Source organism: Drosophila montana, unplaced genomic scaffold, assembly GCF_035044405.1.
Source record: "Drosophila montana isolate Dmon_TW-CO22-7 unplaced genomic scaffold, ASM3504440v1 contig_2583_1, whole genome shotgun sequence".
NCBI lineage: Eukaryota > Metazoa > Arthropoda > Insecta > Diptera > Drosophilidae > Drosophila > Drosophila montana.
The window spans coordinates 406358-430603 of NW_026997446.1; the positions used below are offsets into that span (position 1 = coordinate 406358).

The window sequence follows — 24246 nt, forward strand, 5'->3', positions numbered from 1 at the left end:
ATTTAAGTCGAAAAAGTCAGCTCTACTCGAGTGGACTCGACTATCGAATACCCTGTATAAATTTTCAATCTTAAGTTGACATGTTAATCATTTGGAGACATTGCTTGCAGGTGACGCGACTATCAAATACTCTACACATATTCTAAGAAAAATCAGTTTTGCATTCCGAATTTAATCATAGAGGGTGATTCGACTATCAGATACCCTGCAAAAATGTTCTAAAAATTCAGTTGTGTATTCTTTAAGATTACGATAAAATTTTTAGTCGAGGTGTAGGTCCTTTGGAGACATTGCTTGGAGACACGACTATCAAATACCCTAAACATATTCTAAGAAAAGACAATTGTGTATTCCCAATTTAAACATCGAATTTAAAGCAGACGTGTAGGTCATTTATAAACATTTGGAGGTTATTCGGCTATTAGATACCCCGCACAACTTCTCAAAAAATTAGTTGAACCTAGAGTCCTAACGTTGACTCGACTATTAAGTACCCTGCGCAAAGCTAAAACTAAATGTTTAAGTTTTCCTAAAGTAAGTTTCGAATTTGAAGTATATTAATATCATTTACTAGAGCTGTCGCAATTTTTAAAGCATCTTCAAGATTTATTTGTGACATTCATTCTGACTGTTCACTTGAATGAAACCCTCTGGACTCATTCCTTATAAAAATAGGGCATAGCCTGACGTTGAACGACAGAAAAGCTGAGCTGCATTGGCATACAAAAGCCATGGCCACGTATTAGTGCGTCTGTTTGTGTGTGTGTGTGCAGTCGTAATTGCATTTGAGAACACACACTCACACACACACACGCACACTTGCTGCAAGCGGCAGACATTTGTAAATTGGCTACAAATGACTTCAAATTGCTTTAAACTGCAAAATATTTTTGCATGCCGAAAACTTTTTAATTCATGTGCAGTGATTATGTTCACGCACACACCCAAACACACACACACGCACACCAAGGCACACACATCAAAAATTTGCATATGCAGCGGCAAATGCTTGATTAGAACGCTTCACGATGTTGTTTGGCGTCATCAGCGCCCGTTCAGAAAGTTAAATTAGCGAAAATATACAAATATTTTAATATGATTTTTAATTCAACTGCAAACATTTGCCAAGTTTTCCAACACTGCTAATGAACCAACAGAAAACTGCCTAGAAACTTTCTTTTTTTTTGCTGACTGCAAACGATTTTATCCAGACAGCTTGCCAAATGTTTATTTAAATATGAGGATAAGTGCCTTTGGCTGTGTGTAGAGGCATATCATCAATAAATAAATTAACCAAGTGCTCTTCATTTGCCGAATTAACCCAACCAGCAGCAAGAGCTCACAAGCCGCAACAAAGTTGCACGTCTCTGAGAAATGTTGCCCAAATTGCCGTATGACAAATTTATAAGTTGCAGCTCAAAGCTGGCGCCTAAAAGATGCAGCACTTCTTCTTCGCACATTGGCTGCAAGTGTTGACGCGTGTGGCAGGCCAGAAAGGCCGGCAAAGCGGAGCGAGGGGCAGTCAGCCCCAAGTGCATACACTCAGAGAAAGGTTCTGAAATAATTTACACAAAAAAAAAGTCTTTCAATCGATTCATTTGAGGATCAATAAGTCACACTATATTAGTTGATTCATAGTTAGCTGAAAAAAATATTTATATATTTGAAATGTTGTTAGAAGAATTTCAGTTCGTTTTTTCTCTGAGTGTAGGAGCACATAAAAATTGCAACTGAATTGCAGCGAACATGTGAGAAACGTCGCAAGATGAGAATGACTCGAAACAGACGTTGACACTGTCGTCTGAGGATAAAGTTGGCGCTGTGGCCATAAAACGTGCCACATCAGTGCCGAAAACCTGGCTCCCGCTCAGCTGAGCAGCTGCTGCTGCTGCTGGTCACATGCCACATGCCACATGCCAGTGACATCAATTTTTTGGGGGCCAAAGTATTTGGCAACTTCGGCGCGTCAACTAATCGAACATCAAGCAGAATTTCTGTGCAGTTATCCGGCGAGGATTTGGCCAGTTGGCCAGCAGCGTGTGAAGGTGTGCCACGTTCGAACTGTGCACAACTATTTGACAAAAGTGCACATCAGCCAGCTGCGAGGCGAAGTGCCGGTTGCCATCAACCAAGGGGATTTCCATTAGCGGCAGGACAAATGATGTACATGAACTTTGCCAGAGCTCTGAAGCACATGCATCAACGATGCCATAGTTACCATATAGTAGCTGCGAATCTCCAAGAGAGCTCCAGTCGAGCGCACATTGTGATTTGTAGAAGACTTGACTTTTACGTAATTGCCATTGACAGCCATCGAATGACGCTAAGCTGATTGACATTGCAGCAGCAGCAGCAGCATTTTGCTGCGCGTCGAGATTTCATCAGTTAAACTCCATTTTGCTCGAGTTTGTCGAACAATAAAAAGTTGGGGTTTTTGTAGAAGAAAAGCATAAATCTACCCTGGCTAGATGTTAAGTGGTATTTATGCGCTAGTTTAATGGACTTAAGTCAAAGATAACAAGCACTTTAACTTATTGTCAAACTCTGTTTGGTGACTCTAGCTCTTATTATTTATCAAAATTGATCAAAAAACACGATTTCGATATCGATATCGGGGCAAGTTATCGAATATGGGAAACAAACCCGATCTGCGCGGGGACTAGGAGGACCTACAGCCAAAATTTCAAGTCTCTAGCTCTTATAGGTTCTGAGATCCTGATCAAGAATATATATACTTTATGGGGTCGGAGATGTTTCCTTCTGCCTATTACACACATTTGCACAAATACATTATACCCTTTTTACCCATTTTTAATGGGTATTCCCAGTAATTGCGAGCGTCATTTTCCTGTTCACTTATGAGTATAATTTGTAGAAAGGCAATCAAATGCCATAGAAACTTTCAGCTTTTTTAAAGCCAAGTTTTTGAATCAGAAACATTTTTATTATTTTTCAAAAGATGCTTCACACACACAGCAAATCCTAACAATATGGTTCTTTAGGAAGAATTGTACTAGAAATCATTTTCGGTATGGAAACTTGGAAAAGTTGGAAAAGTCAGTCGTGATAATCAGTTTTTGTATGGAGTTTGGGATTATTTATGCTCCTATCAAATTTCCTCCAGAGACTCACAATTCTGCCACAAAACGATGAGCTATAAGTCTGTAGAGATATTTAATCTTAGGCAACAAACAGTTTCTCTTGTTTATTTCGTATGTTAACAACATGAAAAATTCCGAAGTGCAGGCTTAAATATTAGTCAGAAAATGACTTGAGACTCTTTAGTTCAAGCTCAATGGAAATGGAAATGTTTTACACTCATCAAATGCTGCTTTGCAGCTGCAACTGGACAAGCACCTGTAGGCATAAATAGGGTACATTTGAAATGCAACTAAGCATTGGACATGTACTATGCTACCCCCTCACCCTGCCCCCTGCCCTCCCGCTCAGTTACATCTCTTTCCCTCAAGGCTTGGAGGCGTGCAGAACTTTTTGGAACACATGCTGCCAGCATTTAAATGCCATTTGATGTCTGGGAGCCAAACATTGCCACTAAACAATGCTACGACTTGTCCCTTTCAAGACCCGTTGCGTGTGTGCGTGTGTCTGTGTGTGTGAGTGTGTGTGTGTGTGTGTGTGTGTTTGCACAGTTTGCTGTGCCCGGGCCAGGGCCAGTGCAATGCCAGCCACAGCTGCACCTATGCCCATGTATTTTGTAAAAAATTTATAGGCACGCCCTGTGTGCTGTGGCATTTGTTTCAATTCCGACGGTCATCGGTCGCCGCAGCGACACACACACGCACGCACACACTCACCCTCCCTCCCCTCTCTCCCACCTACACAGCTGCTTGTTTATTTGTATGCGGCTCACGTTTTGTTTGTGTCGTCGCGCCTGTGGCCAGGACCTGCGACCATTTCAAATGCTTTCACTTTAAAGCCAATGCAAGTTTTTTCTCTGGTAATAAATGCGACAACAGTCGCACCCAAAAAGCATCCCACAGGGTCTCTCTGGGTCTCGGTCTCTCGGTCTCGGTCTGTGTCCGTGTCCGTGTCCGGCTCAATTGGTTCGTTATGCGCTGTAGCCCGGGTCCCAAATCGTTAGCTCGAATTGAATGGTTATTGTTTCGAAATATAAATAGGATTTCTAACAGATTTTTTTTGCGCGACGCCTCTGTAAAATGCACATTCCGTTCGCGCTCGGTGACAGCTGAAAACTGCAATTTGATTATTTTGCTAACAGTTTTTTTTTGCTCAATCGTCTAGTTAATAAAGCTTTCGTTTTAGTTTCAACTAAATAAAAATTCATGCATGCTCGATATGTATAGAAGCTATATGGTGTGTCTTAGATTCTGAGAAAAGGACCAGAAATTGATACTCAAATCAGGCGCAAGTATTGTCAAAAGACAACTATGATCAAAATTTTGAAATACCCGAGATTCCTAAGAAATTTAAATAGTTCTTCCACTGAAAAGTGGGATCACCTTAAGTTTATTCTTGATCAGGAAGACGAGCTGAGTTAATCTAGCCTCTGTCTATCTACCTGTCTGATTCGATTCATCCAGAAAAGTAAAACAGCTAGAGGCTTGAAACTTAAAATATATATTCTGGTATAACATACGCAGAACGAATTTAAAATATGTATACGAAACGTCATTTCATTTCCATAATATAAAATAAAAATTAATGTGATGTCTGGCTTTTAAGCATAGCTCGAAAATTATAAGTCCTAGATACACCAGACTTTGTGTCTAGTTTCTCGCATAATAAATATAAATCTCTATAATAATAGTAAATTATCGCATTCCTCCAAAACTTACTTTGAAAAGAAGAGCCTTGCGCTTTGATATGTCGTATTAAAGCCCTAATATTTTCATAAATATCAGACTATAAGCAACAATGTCCTGGAAGAGAGCTTTTCCTGTTGGGGAAGAGTAGAAGAAGCCTCCTACTTATTTTAAATAGCAGAGGCTACTAAGGCCTTCGTCTTAAATTATGCCATATAGATACACTAGTCAGGGATTTGAACTAATATCCCATATACATACACTAGCCAGGGATTTGAACCCGTATCCTTGCACAGCATGAATTTTATAGCTAGAATTTAAAGCAACAGTTCTCTTCTCAAGGAAATCATAATACCTTCTGCTCATCAGATATGTTTAGCTTGTATCTTAGAAGCGAGCGAACGTCTTAAAAACTTATCAGCTAATTAGCCAGCTGAATAATTCCTGTTAATGCCTGCAGCCGCCCATTCGGGCCGATTTGATGAGTGAATTAGTCCTTCAATTGGAGTTTATTGGGCTCATTTATAATGCATGCAATGCGATTGTTCGCAGCGCTTCGTTTAGCTTAAAATTGCATTTGCACGACAATAACAACAACAACAAGAACAACAAACAGGCAACTGGAATAACAACAATAAACAGGTATTAGGCGCCGGAAGCTAGAATTTATCGCAAGGCATAAAAGACAATGCCCGGGAAAAATGGGCGAACAAATGATGTTGGGCCATAAACTGGACAAATGAGCATGTGACACGCACCCGAAATTGACTTTCGATAGTCAATGTCAGCGTCAACATACATACATATACATACATATACATACATACATAGGCAGTATCTATGCCAGCCAAAAAGCCCACTGATTGCTTCCAATAAATCTATGGCTCAACATTTTGTAACACACTGAGCGACAGACATATGCGCACACTAATAAGTTGTTTTTTTACCCTGTACCCATTGAAAATGTGTAAAAAGAGTATTATGTATTTGTGCAAATGTATGTAACAGGCAGAAGGAAGCATCTCCGAACCCATAAAGTATATATATGTCCGTCTGTCTGTCCGTCCGTCCGTATGTATGAACGCAAGGATCTCAGAACCTATAAGAGCTAGAGACTTGAAATTTTAGCTGTAGGTCCTCCTAGTCGCCGCGCATATCGAGTATCGAGTTTCCGATATTCGATAACTTGCCCCGTTTCCAAGTAATCGATAAAAATCGATATCGAAATAATGTTTTTTGAGCAATCTCGGCAAATAATATGAGCTAGAGTCACCAAACTTGACATGTAACTTCTAGAATAATATATATATATTAAGTAATTTTAATTTTATACCTATCGCCTGCTGGAAGAAGAGAGTTTAGGGTATCCTCTAGTCGGGAGCGCCCGACTAGAACATCTTGCTTGTTTTTTGTTGGGGGGAATTTCCTTGCCTCCCCATTTTGATTGCCTGTTGAGCACAGAAATTTTATATATATTGTGTATGTTGGACACACACCTACACAATACACACACACATAGACGCACACACACAGTGACAAGCATGCATAAGTAGCATTTCATTTGGTTTTTGGACTCGATTCATTGCGTTCCATTTGCAATTTGTTGCTGAACGCTGCATAAATCACTCTGCCTCTGCCCCAATATGTATGCTATGCTCCATTGTTTAGCCAGCCCCTCACACACACACACACACACACATTCACCCACGCATACCCTATAAATATTTTAGAATTCAATTTCCGGCAACTTGACAACTCTGCCACGTTTCTTTTCGACTATTAAACTCGCCCCATCTCATCTCGCTAGTCGCTATAAATTTAAAGACTGTGTCTGTCGTCGCAATTAAACACACAGAGCCCATCGCTCATTTTATCGTGTTGCCTCATTGTATTTTCCTGGCCTCTTGTTTGTGGCATGCGCCTCTGTTTGTGGCATGCGTTTAATTGTCTACGGCAGCAACAGCCGCAGCAGCCGCGGCATCGTTTTAATTACGCACCTTTTCTATGCAGCTGCAAAAAAATTTCAATTGAGTAAGAGCTCAAACTGCATTTTCGAGAGCCATAAAAAAACAAGCACACACACACACACGCACACACATGCACAGACGAGGAATGCAATTGCGCAATTTGTTTGCGGCCATTTGCCATGTATAATGAGAGCATACAACAATTTCCTTTCATGTTGCCTGACAAGACCCAACGGCATTAACATCAGCAACAACAAGAAGAACAAGAAAGTTGATTTATCTATGCTATGGCGAATATTAAATACCCTTTAAAAGTCTTGTCAACTCCACTAGATCTATGCTCAAGCCACTCCTTTTGGGCCAGAAGCAAGCTATAGAACGGGTTTTGGAAAAGTCGACATCCAGGTGGGGAAAATGGGATATAAGTGTGCTTTGGCTTGTTTTCAAGAGCCTGGCTTCAGTTTCTAGGCGTCAGACCAGCAAACGAGTGGTTGCCGGTTCAAAATAAGAAAAACAAAAGTAAAAATAATATATTCAAAAAAGGAATTCAAAGTTTTGCATACAAAAAATTTATTTTCCATTAATTGATGCTATGGGAGCTATATAATATAGTTGTCCCTTTTTATGGCTGACTTGGAGATATTGACATATATATGGGTTTACATATATACAGATTTATTTATATACAGATTAACTTATAAAGCTTTATTAAAATAATATAAAGACATTTGAGGATATTGACTTGGTTCTGATTAGGAACATACTCAATGTCATCGCAGATCTTTCCTGCAATGCGTTACACACTTCGTGACAAAACTATTGTACCCTCTAGCCTTACCAAGGGTATAAAAACAACAATGACATATCTTTTAGTCGTACGCACCATCAATTCTGCCCCCCCCCCCCCCCCCCTTCACCCTCTCATTAAGTAGTTCAATTAAAACTTAAATGCATATTATTAATGAGTTTTTATTGTTTAATGTGCAAAACTTTTGTATGCCTTGCGGCCAACTTTCACTCCCTTTGTTTGCCAGAGTGTGCGTGTGTATGGGTGTGCCTGTGTGTGTGTGCCTGTGTGCCTGTGTGTGTGAGTGTGTGTGTGTGTGCGTGTGTGTGCGTGTGTATTTGTGTTAACTTTCACCTCGCATCAAGCTGCTGCATATTTTATTACATGTTTGCACCGCACGCATCAATTTTGTGGCAAGTCCGCAAGTTTTTCTCTCTCTCTCTCTAGTCGGTGGCACATTTTAAATCGCTCGAAATTAATTGATATCATTATGGAAAACTTGAGACTTGTGACTCAATTCGAAGGACTTGATTTCCGTATCATGAAACTTGAACAGCTCGGCAAATTGCCACAGAGATTGAGTTCAATAGAAAGGGCTGCGCCGAAGTTCGTTTCATTCACGTTTCCCCGCATTGCTTTAAGGAGATGCTGGCGGTTGAACGATTGGGAGATACCCTGTGATCAGCTTCTAATTAATTAAATATATTGGTCTATTATACTCAAAATATATTTCTTTAATAATTGAATTGTTTACTTCCCGATTCTTTACATTTTTCATATACCATTTTGTGTATACTACAAATCTAAGCTGAAGTTCTCAAAATGCAGAAAAGTCGGGCTTAAAAGATGAAATATTCTTGATCTGAGAATGATGTATACTAAATTTGGTCTCTTAAGCTCTCATTATCCTCGACAAACTCTCAAAATATCTAGACAATTTCTTAAATAACTTTATCATTTACTGTCCAATTCCTACAGAAATTAATTCCTTTAGCTGTAAGTTGAAGCTGAAGTCGGCTTCCTTCCTTCTTGATCTGAAGGCTTTATATTTCTCGACAAACTCTCAAAATATCTAGACTCAGAATAATTATATAGAGAAAGTTTGAAAGAGTAAGTTCTTTGTTTGTTTGCTTAGGCAAGCTGCCTTTTGCCCTTGCCTGTTACATGTATTGTCTTCAAGCCAATCAACCTCAATTGGCACACACTCCGACTAGTTACAGGGTATAACAAGCCAATCAGAAGCACACAAGCAGACAGACAAACAGCTTGAAGCACATTGGAAGCTTAGCAACGCCCTGGCGTTAAGGAATAGTTACTCTCAAGCCGCACACCCTGCCACGCCCTTTGGCCGTTTGTCGCGCTGTCGGTGTCATTTGGCGCGGTCGACAATTAAAGCCGCTTGCGCGCTTTGCAAGCCAAATGACTTGGCAGTCATGGACACGCCCCCATCCCCCCCACGCCCACTATAATGCGCAACTATGGCCAAGATTAAAGCCCGCACGCTTGGCGGCTGGCTTTTGCCATTGTCACAGCTAACTGATGGCCGAACATTAACGCGCTTTATTAGTTAAATTTATTATAATCATCAGCAGCCAAAACAGGCAGGGAGTAGGGAGTGCGCGACTGGCAGATACCCTAAAAAATCTATAGCTTTCTTATCAGAAGCATAAATATGGCATATAAAAGTGGGATATGTCTTCTTCTGCTTGTTACATACATAAGCAAAGATTTATTATACCCTTTGTACACACTTTCAATGATTACAGGGTATACCAGCCATAACAATACAAGCTGTGGAATTATTTGCAGCCAGCCGCTTAACTGGTTTCAATTGCCACGCGCTTGGCTTTAGCTGGAAAACCGCTGCATAGTTTTGGGCGCCATCAACGGTTTATAGCCAAATATGTTAATGTCGCCGGTTTATATATGTATATGTTTATATATATGTATATATAATGTATGCACACTTTGAGGTGCGCTGGCAAAGACCATGCATTAGCCGTGCGTTAATTTCCCCATTGTTCGACAATATCCAAAACGGATTTGCCAAACTGCGCGTAACTTGAGCGCTGCGAGCATTGCTTTTAATACAAATTCATGGCTCTCATTTGGCATGTGTGTGTGTTTGTAGGTGAGTGTGTGTGCTTAGTGTGTGTAGTAATCTATCTTAATATATGCACAGGCAGGCTGGCAGTCCATCAGGCAGCTCCCAGCTGAATTAAACGTCGCTGAAGTGTCGCCTGCGGTTTTCACCTGTGCCCGCAAAATGCCTTTGATTATAGCTCATTTCACTCATGTTGCCTCAGTTGTTGTTGTTGTTGTTGCTGCTGTTGTTGCTGTTATTGCCTTTCCGCGTATAACGTTAATTTCGCGACGTGTGATTAGATTCATTTTGTTTGGCTTTAAGCCGCGTTGCTTGGCAGCAGCCGCTGAAGTGCCTCATCAATAGGACTTTTTGGCATTTGACAAGAACATAGAACGAAATTGCTAAGGTTTATGTATTTTGATACCCAATACCCATTGTAAATGATTATACGAAAGGGTTGCTTCAGTCACAAATCTAACAAGTTTCATCATTATGAGACCTCTTCCCCCTTCTCCCACGGACAATAAACATGATAGTTATTTAATGCTTTCTGTGTATGCGAGACTTACAGGGTATGTTTCAGCTTTATTTATTTGAATACTCAAGATATACTCTGTAAATGGTTATTCAAAAGAGTTGCTGCAGTCAGAAGGTGAGAGCTTCTCCTATGAGACCTTTTCCACCTTCTCCCCTTCATTGTAAAACCTTCTCCATGTTCTGTAAATCGAATTACGATCGGAACACAAACACAACCTTCATTTAAGCTTACCCTTGCCTGTGCTACAGGGTATCTATCTGCTGGTCAAGCAATATTCTCATAATGAGCGGTCGTTAGCTAGCCAGAAAACTCATTAGACCAACTCATTGAACATAAATTGCAGCCGGCTGCCAAAATGACAAACATTTAATTGAATATTTTGGCCAACTTATTGCCGCATTCAATAAAATATATAGAGTGTCGCATAGCTCTCTCTGCTTCGTTCGGCTCAATCGATTAGTGCAGTTGCCCATAAATAAGCACACACAGCGCACACTGGTCACGCCCACTTGTGTCCGCCCCCAAAAACTTTACAGTATGTAATAATTTCAATTTACAATCTGTCTTCATATACTATATATAAATGTACATATATATTATGTAGAGTATATATGCTCGGAGCATATCTTGTGTGACAGCCGATGCGGATGTAAACGTGTTGGCATTGATGGATGGGCTTGCATTGGCCATACGTACACGATTCGAGCTTGTATATCAAGTTAAATCGAACTAGAGATGAGCTTGTGTCCGTGACACAGCGTGACACGACGAGTTCGTGCTGCTAAACTCTAGTTAGTAGAGATCTGTGCACAGCTCAATGACACGAAGGGTTCGATCTCTAAAGACAGGCTACATAAGAACCAACTCTATCAGATAAAACTTTCCACTGGACTCCAGTCGATAGTTCTCAAGCTTCATCAAAATTCCTAATTTGCCGATGATAACAGTTCAAACTTTTAATTAGAAAGTAATAGTTATATAAAAAGATCTTGAGATAGACAAATATATTGCAATGAAAGCAGTTCCTGACACTCCTATTCTCAAATTATGGACCTAAAACTTTTGCAGGCATTAGTCAAGCAAATACTTTGTAATATTTTTAATGAACGTCGAAGTTCAATGGATATGGATATGGATTACTAAAGATACATAAGGAAGAAACACCACTGAGGCAAATATGTTTCTCTATCAGATCTCCATCTTACGGGCTGTGTAAATTATAAAATATTAAAAAATCTGCCAATGGACTCAAAGTACAACATTAAGAACGTGCTACATTTTAAAGACAGAGTCAACAAGCTTCCCACATTAGGGAAGGCGAAACATAAGGATCCTTTGACGTGGTATCCTTGGTTCCCAGCACACCAATTAAATTATCACTTGACACAATTAGACGAAAATGGAACAAATTAGAAGAAGACACAACTATATCTAAACAACTATTTATAAGCATAGTTGGATTTTTTATTCAGAAAAACCGATATTTTAAATTCGAAGACAAGATGTACACGCAACTAAAAGGAATGTCAATGGGATCGCAGATATAATAATGGAGGAACTTATTGGACAGCATTAATGCTAAATTAACAATGAAAACGAGACTTTAGAGGAATATTAAGATTATTAATAATATTGAACAAAACTAAAAGAATTCTTTTCAACTGTGGACTGTGTTGTGCCTCTTTCTTGTCCGTTTTTAAGAAAGTTACTTTCGTGCTCGTGTTGCGCCTTGTCGTGGAAATGCGGCACGAGCTCAGCTCTAAGTCGAGTTCCTATACTTACCAGGACCTTCGCTTGATCGGCAAACGGACATTTGAGTGCACAATTTATGTCAGTTGGCCGTTTGATATATGGCTTCTATATGGCCTGGCTGTTTATGGACTCACCTGAAGATGCTCGCCTTGCATTTGCTTTTAGGGTGAAGGGAAGGGGAGGCAGCTTAGAAGTTGCCACTTGACTTGGCAAATCGCAGCGCAATAACAAAAGCCTCATTATTTATTTATATAATTTTTTTGTTGCTGCTGTTGTTGTTGTTTTTTGTCGAGCAACCCTCGCACAACCCTCGCATATTATATTAAATACAATTCAATAAGAGCAAAAATCAAGAGGGCTTTTGAAGATGCTCAAGCAGAGGGGTTCATAAGCTAGGGGAGGGGGGGGCTAAGAGACAGAAGTGGATGAGGCTCTGGCTATTTTGGCAAACATTAAGCAGCGAATTGGGTGCAGGGGTACCCACACCCTGGAGCGGGGAGGGGGGGAGAGGGGTTGGCTAACATGTTGCTCTCTCACTGGGGTTGGCTCTTGTCGTTGTTGTTATAGCTGTTGTATATAGTTGGCCTGCTTGTTATTGTTATGGGCACATATCTATTTGTATAGCCGTATTTTTTATGCGATTTAGCATATAACAAACACATTACGAGATCTCTCACCCTGCTCCACCAAATGTCGGCCCAACCCAACTGTGCAAATATTTTGGCAAAGCCAGCTTAATGCTTCGCCCCAGGGCTAATGTTTATGAGTGTGTGTACGTGCGTGTGTGCGAGTGTGTGCGAGTGTGTGTGTGTGTGTGTACTTTAACGCGGTTGAGTGGTCATATTTGATCGGCGCGCTTGATTTTCTTTTTTTTTCTCGTTTTTTCCCCAATTGATTTGGAAAGTGATTTTCCTATTCTTGTTTTTTTTTCTCTTTTTGCCGTCTGTGATTCGTCTTTGATTTGTTTATGCGATTTCATAAAATATTTATCCTCGAGCGTAGTTGTTAAATCGCCTGCAATGACTTTCCCTTTTGCAAGCCGCATCGTGGAGCGGAGCGGGGGGCGGTGCGGGGCGGAACTCTAATGTCCGCTCCCGGGGGCGACATCCTCGCAGCTGTCTGTCGAGTGTTTGATCTTGGCATTGGGTTTGGTTTTCTGGTCCTGCTGCTGCTGCTGCTGGCTGCTTATTTGACTTCACGCTCGATTGCCAAAGATAATTTGATATGAAAGAAATAAACTGTAATTGTTTGCTGATTGAAAGTCGTCCGTCTCTCCGTTTTATTTATGTGATTTTTCACTCGATTTTCGCAGCGGAAATTTGTGCAAAAATTTAAGAAATCATTTCTTGCTGCTCGGCAAATGTTATTATTTAAAATTGTAACCCAAAAAGAGGGCAGCGGCAAGTGATATAATTTGATGGCTTTCTCGCAGCGAAAATAAGCGAATGCGCGCAGAACAACAATTGTAGCCAGGTTGGGGTCCAGTCCGGCGGAGCTGCCATTCATTTGGCGTAATAAAAACATTCAATGAGCAACGCTGCCCTCCTCCCCCCAAAAAAAAAACTGACCCCAACTACGGCTGAAAGAAAATTGGCGAGAAAAGCGACGGCCATTCAAATGGCTTTCAATGGCTTCGCGCTGCCGAGGGCGTGGCATATAAAAATATATATACAAGAAAGCAAAACAAAACAAAAAAACAAGACTGAAAATAGGGAAAAGAAAAACCCATTTGATTTTGAATAAATTGAGTAAAGTTGCCCTGGACTCTGCGGCCGAAAGCAGGCAACAAAATTAAATATCTTCCTCTTACGCACGCAATGCGAATGAGCGTGCGAAATCACGCACAGCCATAACAAGCCAAAAAACAAGCTAAAAATAAACAAACAACAACAACAGAAAAAACAAAACACGAGAACTGAAGCTCATTAAAAAACGAAGCCGGTTTAAAATAAAAGTGAAGGCTGCCGCTTGAGTAAAGAGGAAAAACCAGCTGAAAAGCTGCCCACACTTAAGGCAAGGCGACGGCTGTATGCCCTGCCAGACTATATGTTTATATAACACTAGGGGGGGGAGAAATATCACCCGGCGTTGCTCGGATCAAATGCATAGTATTGAATCAGGTTGCGTTCTCTCAAAGAATACGTATGCCAGCATTGTATTTGACAAAACAAAAGAAATATTTGATTATAATAATTATGATTGACATCTATATAATTTTCCATTTGTTTATTATAATTTCTTATTATTATATCTTTCTTATGGACTGTGTAACGCATAGAAGGAGAAACTTCATTATTCTCACATGTCTGCAAAAATAATATCTGTACCAGAGTATTAAATCTTCGGCGTTCCGAAAATATGCTTACTTTCTCGTTTTCGCATCAATTTAATTGGTTGCTTAGTCAATCTATAAACATATATAAAAATAACTGTCAGCATTGAACCGGCAACCTTTCGCTTGTTAGTCCGATGCTTTTGATATTCTTAATATTATTATTATTATTATTATTAATGTAATTATTATTGTTACTATTATTATTATTATAATTATTATTATTATTATTATTATTATTATTATTATTATTATTATTATTATTATTATTATTATTATTATTATTATAATTATTATTATTATTATAATTTGTGTTAGATTCCTTTTTGGTGCCACAATTATTATTATTATTATAATTATTATTATTATTACTATCATCACCATTGTTATATTATTTATAATGATTATTTTCAATAGATTTATTTGGTTAGTTCGAATCCTGTTCCAGTTTATTCTAGCTAGCTATCAGTTACTCTCTTTGATCAATTTATAATTGTTAAGCTCTTGATGAAAGTTCAAAGCAATTAACTTTAATTTGGAATAGCAGCCAAGGTTTTTCGGCGAATACAATGCAAACATTCAGCTGCCTTTGAATCGGACTTCGAGCCCTTTTCGTTGTTGTTCAAGCTAAATAACTAGTTGCTAATTAATCGGCATGAATATATATTAAGAGCGAGGAAAGTTTTTCAAGCGAATTTCGAGAGCTATTATTAAATGAAATGCAGAGAAGCACTATGACAATATTGTTGTACCCACTTTAAGCGGGATTGGGAGTGAAAAAAGGCGTGCATTTCACGGCTGCCTTCACTTTTTCTTGACACACACACACACAGACACACTCACACACACACACACACACACAGTTGGCGCTCCCAACTGGCCGCAACTACGGCAACTATACAAAGCGAAACTTTCGACTTCATTTGCATACATAGCGCTCTCGAGCAATGTAATAAAAAATGATAAAACTCTCTAGAGGGACAGCAGCCAAGAGCACACATACCACACAGAGGAGCGAGGGGAGGGGAGTGGGAGGGAATTGCTAACTGTGCGTGCTGTCCCCTGGTGGCGTTAGCGGGTCACAGGCCGGGGGCCAAAGGCAGCCCGGCCCGGCCACAAACGAACCGGGCTCCCCAGTTGCCCGGTTGCCCTGATGCCCTGTTGCCCGGTTGGCCACATCTAACCGAGCCACCTAAAAATGAGCTGATTTCAGTGCAAAGAGCTGGCACGGCTGTGCGGTAGTCATTGTGCAGCCAGGCGCTGGCCGGTATCCGGCCAGAAACAAAGGCGCGGTAACTAGGCCAGGCATCTGCGTTGATTTTCGAGTGGGAGTCGGAGAGGCGGGAGCGGCGGTGGCGACGGCGTTGTAAAACTTTTGGCGCCCATGTTGATATTTGAAGCAAGCGCTTCAAAACTCAAAAACCCCATTCGCGTTTTCTTTGCGCTTTTCAACAGCTACACGGCGAGAAACCAGGAGGAGCCCCAAAAAAGAAAATATGTATATATATAAAGCAAAACAAAACGCGGCCCCTTCAACCAATTAAAGAAGCGGACCTGCAATTTTTTTCTTTTTAATTTTATTTTTTTTTCGCTTGTGTTTTTCCACATCTTTGTTCCTTTGTGCGTCTGTGTGTGTGTGTGTGTGTGTAGTGTATTAAATTTAAAATAAATGTTTTGCTTTTTCTTTTTTTTTTGCTGCTGGGACCCAGCTAATGAAATGCCATTTAGAGAGGACCGCAACGTGATGTATGACAGGGCCCATTTAGGCTAAACGCATCGATATGAACGGCTGCTGGGCAAACAGTGGGGCGGGGCACGGGGCGGGGCGTGCAACTAAATAAAATTTAATTAAATTTAATTGTTATTTTCTTGTAACAAAATTAAAAGTTGTAATAATGAGAGAGAGGAATTGCCAGCAATTGCTGCAGTCAAAGCAAAATAAGTTCATTTCAATTGCAGAAAGGAATTAAAACCTAAGCCGTTTTGTGCTTTGATGTGCATTTCGTTTTAAATATTCTTGACTGAAGCACAAATCAATTTTGATTGAACGTTCAAGTTGTTAGGAGAAGGCAGTTAATTACGAAATACTTAAGACAAGTATTTGCGTGCTTCAAATAAACGTAAAAACGTTCGCAATGGCAGCTTTGCGAGGGCCGTTTGTAAAGTAGTTGACCGGGAAAAGATCTATGAGCGAGAGTTGCTCGAGCGAGTTGATAGGAGGTAAGAGGCACGGATGGGAGCTGAGGAGGCAGACTCTTGGCCCAGCTGCTCTCAACTATTCCAAGTTATGGCTGGACGTTCACAGAGAATAATCAAAGTTGTTTCGTCTTTCTCCAAGCACTCCAAGTGGAGATGATATTTGATAGGAGAACCGCCAGGTGGGCTGTTCCGCTGTCTTGAGCTATTTCTTCCAAAATTTCTAATTCTATGGGCTAGCTAGAAATGAGAAATGAGCACATTAGCTTGTCTTAATGCTTTGCTATGGGACTAGAATTTGTTGATGCCTTCTCGATAATAAGATCTCAACATGAGTTTCCTGGAAGTCTAAGTCTAAGTCTGATCCAAGTAGGGGGAGCTCCCAAGGAGCACGTCCGCCAGTTTCGACTCTCCCTTTGTGACGAGTTTGCTTTCTCGTGTAAACATTAATAAACCTTTGCCCAGATTTTATCGAGAACAAACCTCAAAGGCGTTTAGCTAAAACTACGCTTGATTTCACTTCGAGCAGAAGCTTTCCATCAGACTATATCATAATATAAAGGCTAGTTCTTGGATTGCAGCTGCAGCAAATGGAAATGACAACTTATTATGAATATGTTACGACACACGAGCAGGCCAGAGAGGGGTGCTGGCAAACAGAGAGGGAGGGGGAAGGGAGGGACGGACATATTTGCATTAAAACTGACCAAACAAAGTTCAGCTGAGTCTAATTTGGCTGGCTGCCTGTTGGCACAGGACACACACTTACACGCACACACACACACACATACGTGAACTTATGCAAACAGTTAGTACTTGGAACTTGTTAGCCAAAGTGTTCGGCAGCGTGGTGGCAGGGGGGCAGGGGGGCAGTCGCTTGGACAGCGCTATGAAAATGACAATAATAAAATTTAATGTACACATAGACGCATATGCATGACTGTGTGTGTGTGTGTGGGTGTATGTAAATGTCCTTTACTAACCGTAAAAACGTTTTCGACTGTTGCAGCAGCACCTAAAAAAACTAAAAAAGTTGCAACGTCATGTGGCAAGCGGCAAGGGGTAGAGTTGAAAGTCATCTAGTTTAGTAAGCGGGGATAACAGGAGCCCTTTGCCAGGCTCTAGAGGCAGGTTTGCGGGGTTGCGGGGTCGCCGGGCTGCCAGAAGTCGAAGTTCGTTGCTTGCAAAATGAGGCGGGCGTGTGTGTGTGTGTGTGTGTGTGTCTGTTGGAGTGTGTGCAGCAGACCAAAACACTTCCTACCGCTTTGGCCAAGTATCATTAAAAATATAAAAGTATTTTATGCACCCACACACACACACACCCGTACACACACATGAACAGTTTTGCTGCACATTAAGCCAGTCACATGACTGTCCTATCTATGTTTCAAAGTGTGTGTGTGTGTATATGTGTGTGGTTGTGTGTATTTTACCTTTTCATATATACATTTGTATATATTCTGACATACCTATTTTTTTTTTTTAGGACATTGTCGTTGCCATTTTCATACACTTGCAGAGGATCCTTCAATTTTGTTAGAAACTTTGTAACTCATTGTAAAAGACGTCTTGGAGTTCATTAAGTGTATACATTCCTGATCCGTAGCATATCAGCGATATGCGCCTGTCTGCCTTTATGCAGGCTTTCTTAATGCAGCTTGACTTGAGATCCGTTTTAATATCGATAAATATCGATTTCAGATATGTTTTATCAAGCATAAATCGAGGATTATAAGAGCACAGCATAATTTGATAGATTTAAAGTATATCACTTTTTGAAGACCTCTCCCCATTCTCCCTAAATTTGTTAAAGGAACTTGTTATTAAAGGTAAAGCCTTGAGCTTTGATATGCACACAGAGTAGGGTGTCATATTTGGGCACTGAAAAAAAGGATCGTACTCTAGACAACGACAAAAAATTGAAGACTGCAGTTCCCATAGAGTTTGGTTGGGGAAAAAAGAAACCCGCTCTTAGTTTGAGTAAATTTTCCGGCTTAGGGCATCTCCTAGTCGCGCATACCCCACTAAAGCGCTCTTTCGTGTTTTTTATGTGTCGTGCTTTGTGCTTGTGCTTTTCTGGCAAGTCATTGTCATTTGGTCAGCTGCAAACAGCTGCCAGTTTTCATCTAATGCCCGTCTGCAGCAGCTCCTCGCAGCTGCCACAATTTGTGGCAGGGCCAGCGCCAGCGCCAGTTCCAGTTCCAGTTCATTATCATGTTAATTTTGTTGTAATTTGCTTGCTAAATGTTGCCAAGTCGTCCCCATCCTGGTCCTCGCCCATTTGGAACATTTTCCGTAGTCGCTTCTTTGCATATTTAACTTTATTTATGCTTTTTGCATGTTTTCATATAGAAAATTAGAATTTTTGACTTCTGTACGTTGCCCTCTACCCTCCCAGGCCTTTCTTCTTGCCTTTGCCACTAATTTGGCAACTATTTTCGCATCGAAAGTTTTCTTTTGTGGCAACTTTTTGGGCTCTGCCACAGAATATGTCACGAATTATTGTCCCAATCGTTCGAGTCGGAATACCTCTCGGCCTTTTGTATGCTGACAACTGTGCCGCCCTTCCCCGCACCTACACCACAATTGGCCCCACCGACTGAGTCATTGTGTGTGTTTGCCTTCCTCTGAGCCCGAGCCCGAGCCTCCCATGTGTGTGCGTGTGTGTGGTTGTGTGTGTGTGCGTGTGTGCGCAAGGATAATGATGTGCACAGCTCTTGACTGTGTGTGTCAGTCAGTCAGTCAAAGAGTCAATATTTTGTTTGTAACGTTTATGCTAATTATGCATGTTGACATGGAAAACTGTGTCACCGTACGGCCCTAATTACACTCGAGAGATTTGCCCGGAACATTAACTAGCTTGGACCCCATACGAGTCGACGGCACATTTCGGGCCTGTCGACCGAACTCGACTCTCGGCGCCCACACAAATTAATTGGAACTTGTGAGCTTGGCAGCATACCAGACACAATGTTGTTAAATATGTATTTGCCATATTTAAAAGCAACAGAGTCTTATCAAATCAGTGCTAGCAAGGCTCGAAGTACTCGACGAGCACATACTCTGTTTTCAGCTACGAGATGTTTGTGTGTATTTCAATTTGAAGGACTGTCTTCCAACTGCCAATCGATATTTATCGATTTTAGGCAAGCCAATAGTATCTCTCAAGAGCTTTATATAAACATGCCTTCAACTCTTCGTATAATTTGAGAGACCTGCTTTAAAAGTCGGAGTTGGAAATCGATATATATCGATCTGATTGGCATAGAAATAGTCTTCGATAAGTTGAAAGCAACTTGATCTGCGTTTGTTCTTGCCTTTCTAATTCTTATAGTCTAAGAGACATACTTGAAGAGCAAGTCGTGAAATCGATATTTATCGGTTCTAATTTTAGCAATTCTATAATTTAGCAAATCTGATATCCTTAACTCTCATTACCTAAGAGATATGCTAAAAAAAACCCATCGAAGTAGATTTCAATTAGTATAAAGCAACTTGAACTGCGTTTGCTTTGGCAGACGAGACTTTTCTAGTTTTGAGACTATTTCCAAGTCTAATAATCTGAGACGTGCTTAAATCAAAATATACAATCGATATTTATCGATTCAAGGCACGCCTACATCACGCCTTAACAAGTGTAATGTCCTTAAGTCTTATCATCTAAAAGATATGCTGAAAAAATGCATGGCTGGCAATCGATATTTATCGATAAATTGAAAGCAACTTGCAATAAGCAAAGCGACACTGCAGAAATACAAAACACCCTCTTTGCCCATTTTTAGAGGGTACACAAATGAAATTCAATTATAGCAAAACGATCTGATGAGCAGCGAGCTTCCTGTGGGTAGGCAGACAGTTGTTAGACGCCTGTTGAAACTCTTGAGGAGACTCTGTAAATAATTTACACACTCGATTTAATGAGCATTTCTGTGACGGCTCTGTGGACACTCGGTCTCCTATTTATGCGCTCAATTTGCAGCTAAGCCATTCGAACTTAACTAACCAAACAACAAATTGGTTTGCGCTCGAAACGAATCAATGAAAATCGATGCAGACGCAGCCGCCGGGGCGCCTTCCCCCCGCCGGGGCGACCTGCTGCTGTGCCACGCATGGCCAGAGCCCGGAGAAGGAATACAAAATAATTGACAGCAGCAGCAGCTGCAGCGGCAGTTGGGCGTTCATCTGAGTGACAGACCAACAGACAGACGCAGTCAAAATCCAGGCGAGATTTGGGCCAGGGGATATGTGTGGGTAAAACTGTCTGCCGCTGTGCTCCTGCTCTGCACTCCAGGAGCATCAGTAGCTGCTGCTGTGGCGTCCTCTCTAAATTGGAAATGTCATTGAGGCGTTTAACTTGCGCAGCGTCAACGACATCGACAGCGATTGAAACCTGGCGAGCCACCTGCCTGGCGAGCTACCTGCCAGGCTGGCTAAAATCATTTAAAACCGGCCTGACCCCGGCCAAGGCATACGAATCCATATCCGATTCACAGTTCAAATGCAAGTCTCTGCAAAATGACAGCCAATTGTTGCAGGCGGCCACTTAGCAGACGAGCCCCGCCCCCCGCCTTAAACCGCCTTACCTTCGTCCAACAATCGGCAGCGGGGAGTTAAGCTGGCCGCGCTGCTCTGGTATAACCTGTACTGGACTGAAAGCGGGTGTGCCAGGCTGTTATCTAGATCTCTTTATAAGTTTTCAGCTATTTTGGAATTTAATTTTTGTTACACATACATTTGCATGTCAGCTTTAAAACCGGAAAAGGCATACATATCCCTGATCCGGAGGCTATTGGAGCTAAAGGCTTAAGGAGGAAAACTTTTTGTAAAAGTTAACTATTTCACCCTTGGGCAACCCTCAGCCACTCCTTCACATCTTGGCAGGCACATTCTTCATTTTAAATATATATACAAACATTTGATTGCCATCCTTAAACCCGGAAAATATCGTACAGTTAAGACAAATGTTATTAAGGAATATAAGTTCAAGTAATATGAAGCAAAGGAGCGAAGCAGCTCGCAAATGGGAAACTAGTTCCAGGGTAACTGCCAGTCGTGTGAGCTCGGATCCCTTACCTGCTTTATCAATTGGTTAATTACCTAATGCCGTAATTCAATGCGACTTTTAATAAGGTTTTATTTATTTATTTAATTTTTTTTTTCACATTCTTAATACTGTTTATTATACAAAACTGGCGACCACAAACTTGATTCTGAGAGCATTATAGAACACTCTTGAGTTCTGATTGGCACTTATTAAAATAAAAACTCAAAAAAAATAAATAAAAAAAATTGGATGATTGGAAAGTGGAACGGAATGTGAGAACTGCATGCATGATCTTAGGAACTAGAACAATAAAATATGGAAGGGAATCTTAGGACGCATATTCACAATTGATCTTAGGAACTGGAGCCATTAAATATTTCACTTCTGGAAACCCTTCAGCCCCCTTACACACCTTAGCTCAACTCTCTGATAGACATACACATATGAATGCCATCTTAAGGCCCGAAATATATCATTACAATCGCAGAATAAACAGGAGCAGAGGACACAACTCTAAGCCGATTCCAGGGTAACACACAGTCGTGCATGCTCTCGTTGCTTACCTTTTTGATTGGTTGGCTGAAAGCAGCAGGGGCAAGGCAGCACGAAATCTTGACAAAGCAATTTAAGGACAGCCCGCACACACACTCACACACACATCCACACACCTGTACACACACACCTGTACACACACACCTGTACACACATTCAGCCTGGCCGATTGGAGCTGTCAATGCGCCGCCTTTTATTTGCTTTGCTCACTTGCAACATATATATATATATATATATATATTTGTTATACTCATATGCTTCTACCGCTCTTCTTCTTATCTTCCGGCACGAAACAGACAACAAATTCATTTGCGACTGTCGTCTGCAGTGGATCTTTGAATTGAAAAACCGGACACGTCATCTGCAGCTCCGTGACTCGCTGGAGGATATCATTTGTACGCTGCAGGAGCCGAAGCTGATGCATTTCGTGGACCCGGTGCCGTCGCACATCTTGGACGAGCTCAATGTTGGCGGCTTCACGGCAATTGGCAGCAACAGCGCCAGCATGGGCGGCATCGGCAACAGCCTCGGCAGCAGCATCGGCAGCAGCAGCAGTAACTACGCCAACCTGGAAGACCTGAGCAGCGGCACTGGACTGGCCATGAAGAAGCACGGCTCGACGAAGTCACGGCAGGCGCTGCGTGGCCAGCGTCAGTTCACGGATGTCCTTGCCGAGAATGTGGTAGAGTCGAAGCTGCGTGTGCGTCGCCAGCAGCCGGAAGGCGTGGCTGCCGTGGCACAGACCCAAAAACGTTACGACTACTACGACGAGGCCAGCGGCGGTCATGTGTCCGGCCTGGGCCTGGGACACGGCGGCTTGGACCTGGATGACAACCTCAATCTGCAGAAGCAGAGCACCTTCTACGGCGGCGCTGGACTCAGCAGCAGCAGCAGCAGCGGCAGCGGCAGCAGTGGCCATGCCCTGGCTCACAATAACGTGGAGCAGCCACTGACTGGCGATGCACTCGAAACTATGGCCAGCAAGAACTCGATCCATGTGCGTCTCTTTTTGCTGAAGCCCGACATGCTGCCCTGCCACGATGAGCTGAGTGATCCGACCGAGCTGCCGTTGTCCCGTGATCTGATGGATGTGCGCAGCAATGCGGGCCAGGATCTGTTCGCCAATGGAGGTGCCGCACGTCAGCTAAGGCTAAGCTATCTGCTGCTTGGAACTCCTGCTGCTGCTGCTGCCATCATCCTTCTGCTTAGCCAGGGCTGAGCTAATGCGTTTTCAGCCAATGAGTTTTAATTGTACATACTCGTGAGCATTCATTTGGTCTTAACTATATTAACTAAAGTGGGCCATATGGAACTTTCTTCATATGGAGTCGGTAGAACTTTTCGAAACGAGCTTCAAGAAAAATGAAAAAAAAACAAAAACAAAAACAAACATAATACCCCTAAAACTAACGTCTTGTAAATATGTAAAAATGGAAATTCGATAAACCTACTAATTTAAACCTAGCTATTAGCTCTGTAGCATTAGTCTCAACTTTGACAAACTTGAAGCAGCAGTAAAAGAATCCCAAAAAAAAAAACAGGAAAATTCCAAAAACCAAAAACCGAAACCGAAAAACCAAACAAATTGATGTACACTCAAAAAATTGTGTTTGCCAAAATGACAAAAGTTGCCATTTAATAAAAATGTTGTACTAATATCAGAAAATATATTTTTGGTTTGAAAAGAAATTTCTCAAAATATTTTCTGATATTGGTAAACATTTGTTTTATATAGTAATTTCTTCAAACATTTCTTTGAGTGTACGCGAAAAGCAGAACCTCCGAGCAAACTGGCGTTTCATTTAAACTCAATACTCAAAACTGAAACCGAAACCGAAAACCAAAAGTAAAATACAAATACACTGTACTACATAGCTATAGTTTTGACTAGCCATATAGTGTTGCAATTATATTTGAGATTCGTTTAATTGAGCAAGGTACACACTACAGTAAAAACTTGGAAAGCGCTAAACGTCTTAGGCACAGAGTCAAAAGCTAGCCCCAAACTAGATACAAGCTCTGGGGCTCAGCTCAGTAAAGTCCATCAGAGGCACGCCTGTAAAATAAACGCAAAAACTCACACACAGACAGCTGAACGTTCGATTGATAGCCGCTGGTTACACACTCTATAACTAAAAGAAGTTAATGAAATATAAATAAAAGTTTAATAGATTAGAGTATATGCTTAGTCGTCAGCCTGGTGCCGCT

At 41.3% G+C, this 24246-nt stretch overlaps 1 protein-coding gene across 1 annotated transcript in view; it reads left to right on the forward strand.

The window, feature by feature from the left end:
• The window catches only part of Con (Connectin), a 49309-nt gene extending 26052 nt beyond the window's left edge, over window positions 1-23257 (forward strand). The window contains exon 5 of the mRNA XM_064683229.1: window positions 22335-23257. Within this exon, the coding sequence (XP_064539299.1) occupies window positions 22335-23257 (923 nt within the window). The remainder of the gene's footprint in view (window positions 1-22334) is intronic.
• Window positions 23258-24246: the final 989 nt, after the last annotated feature.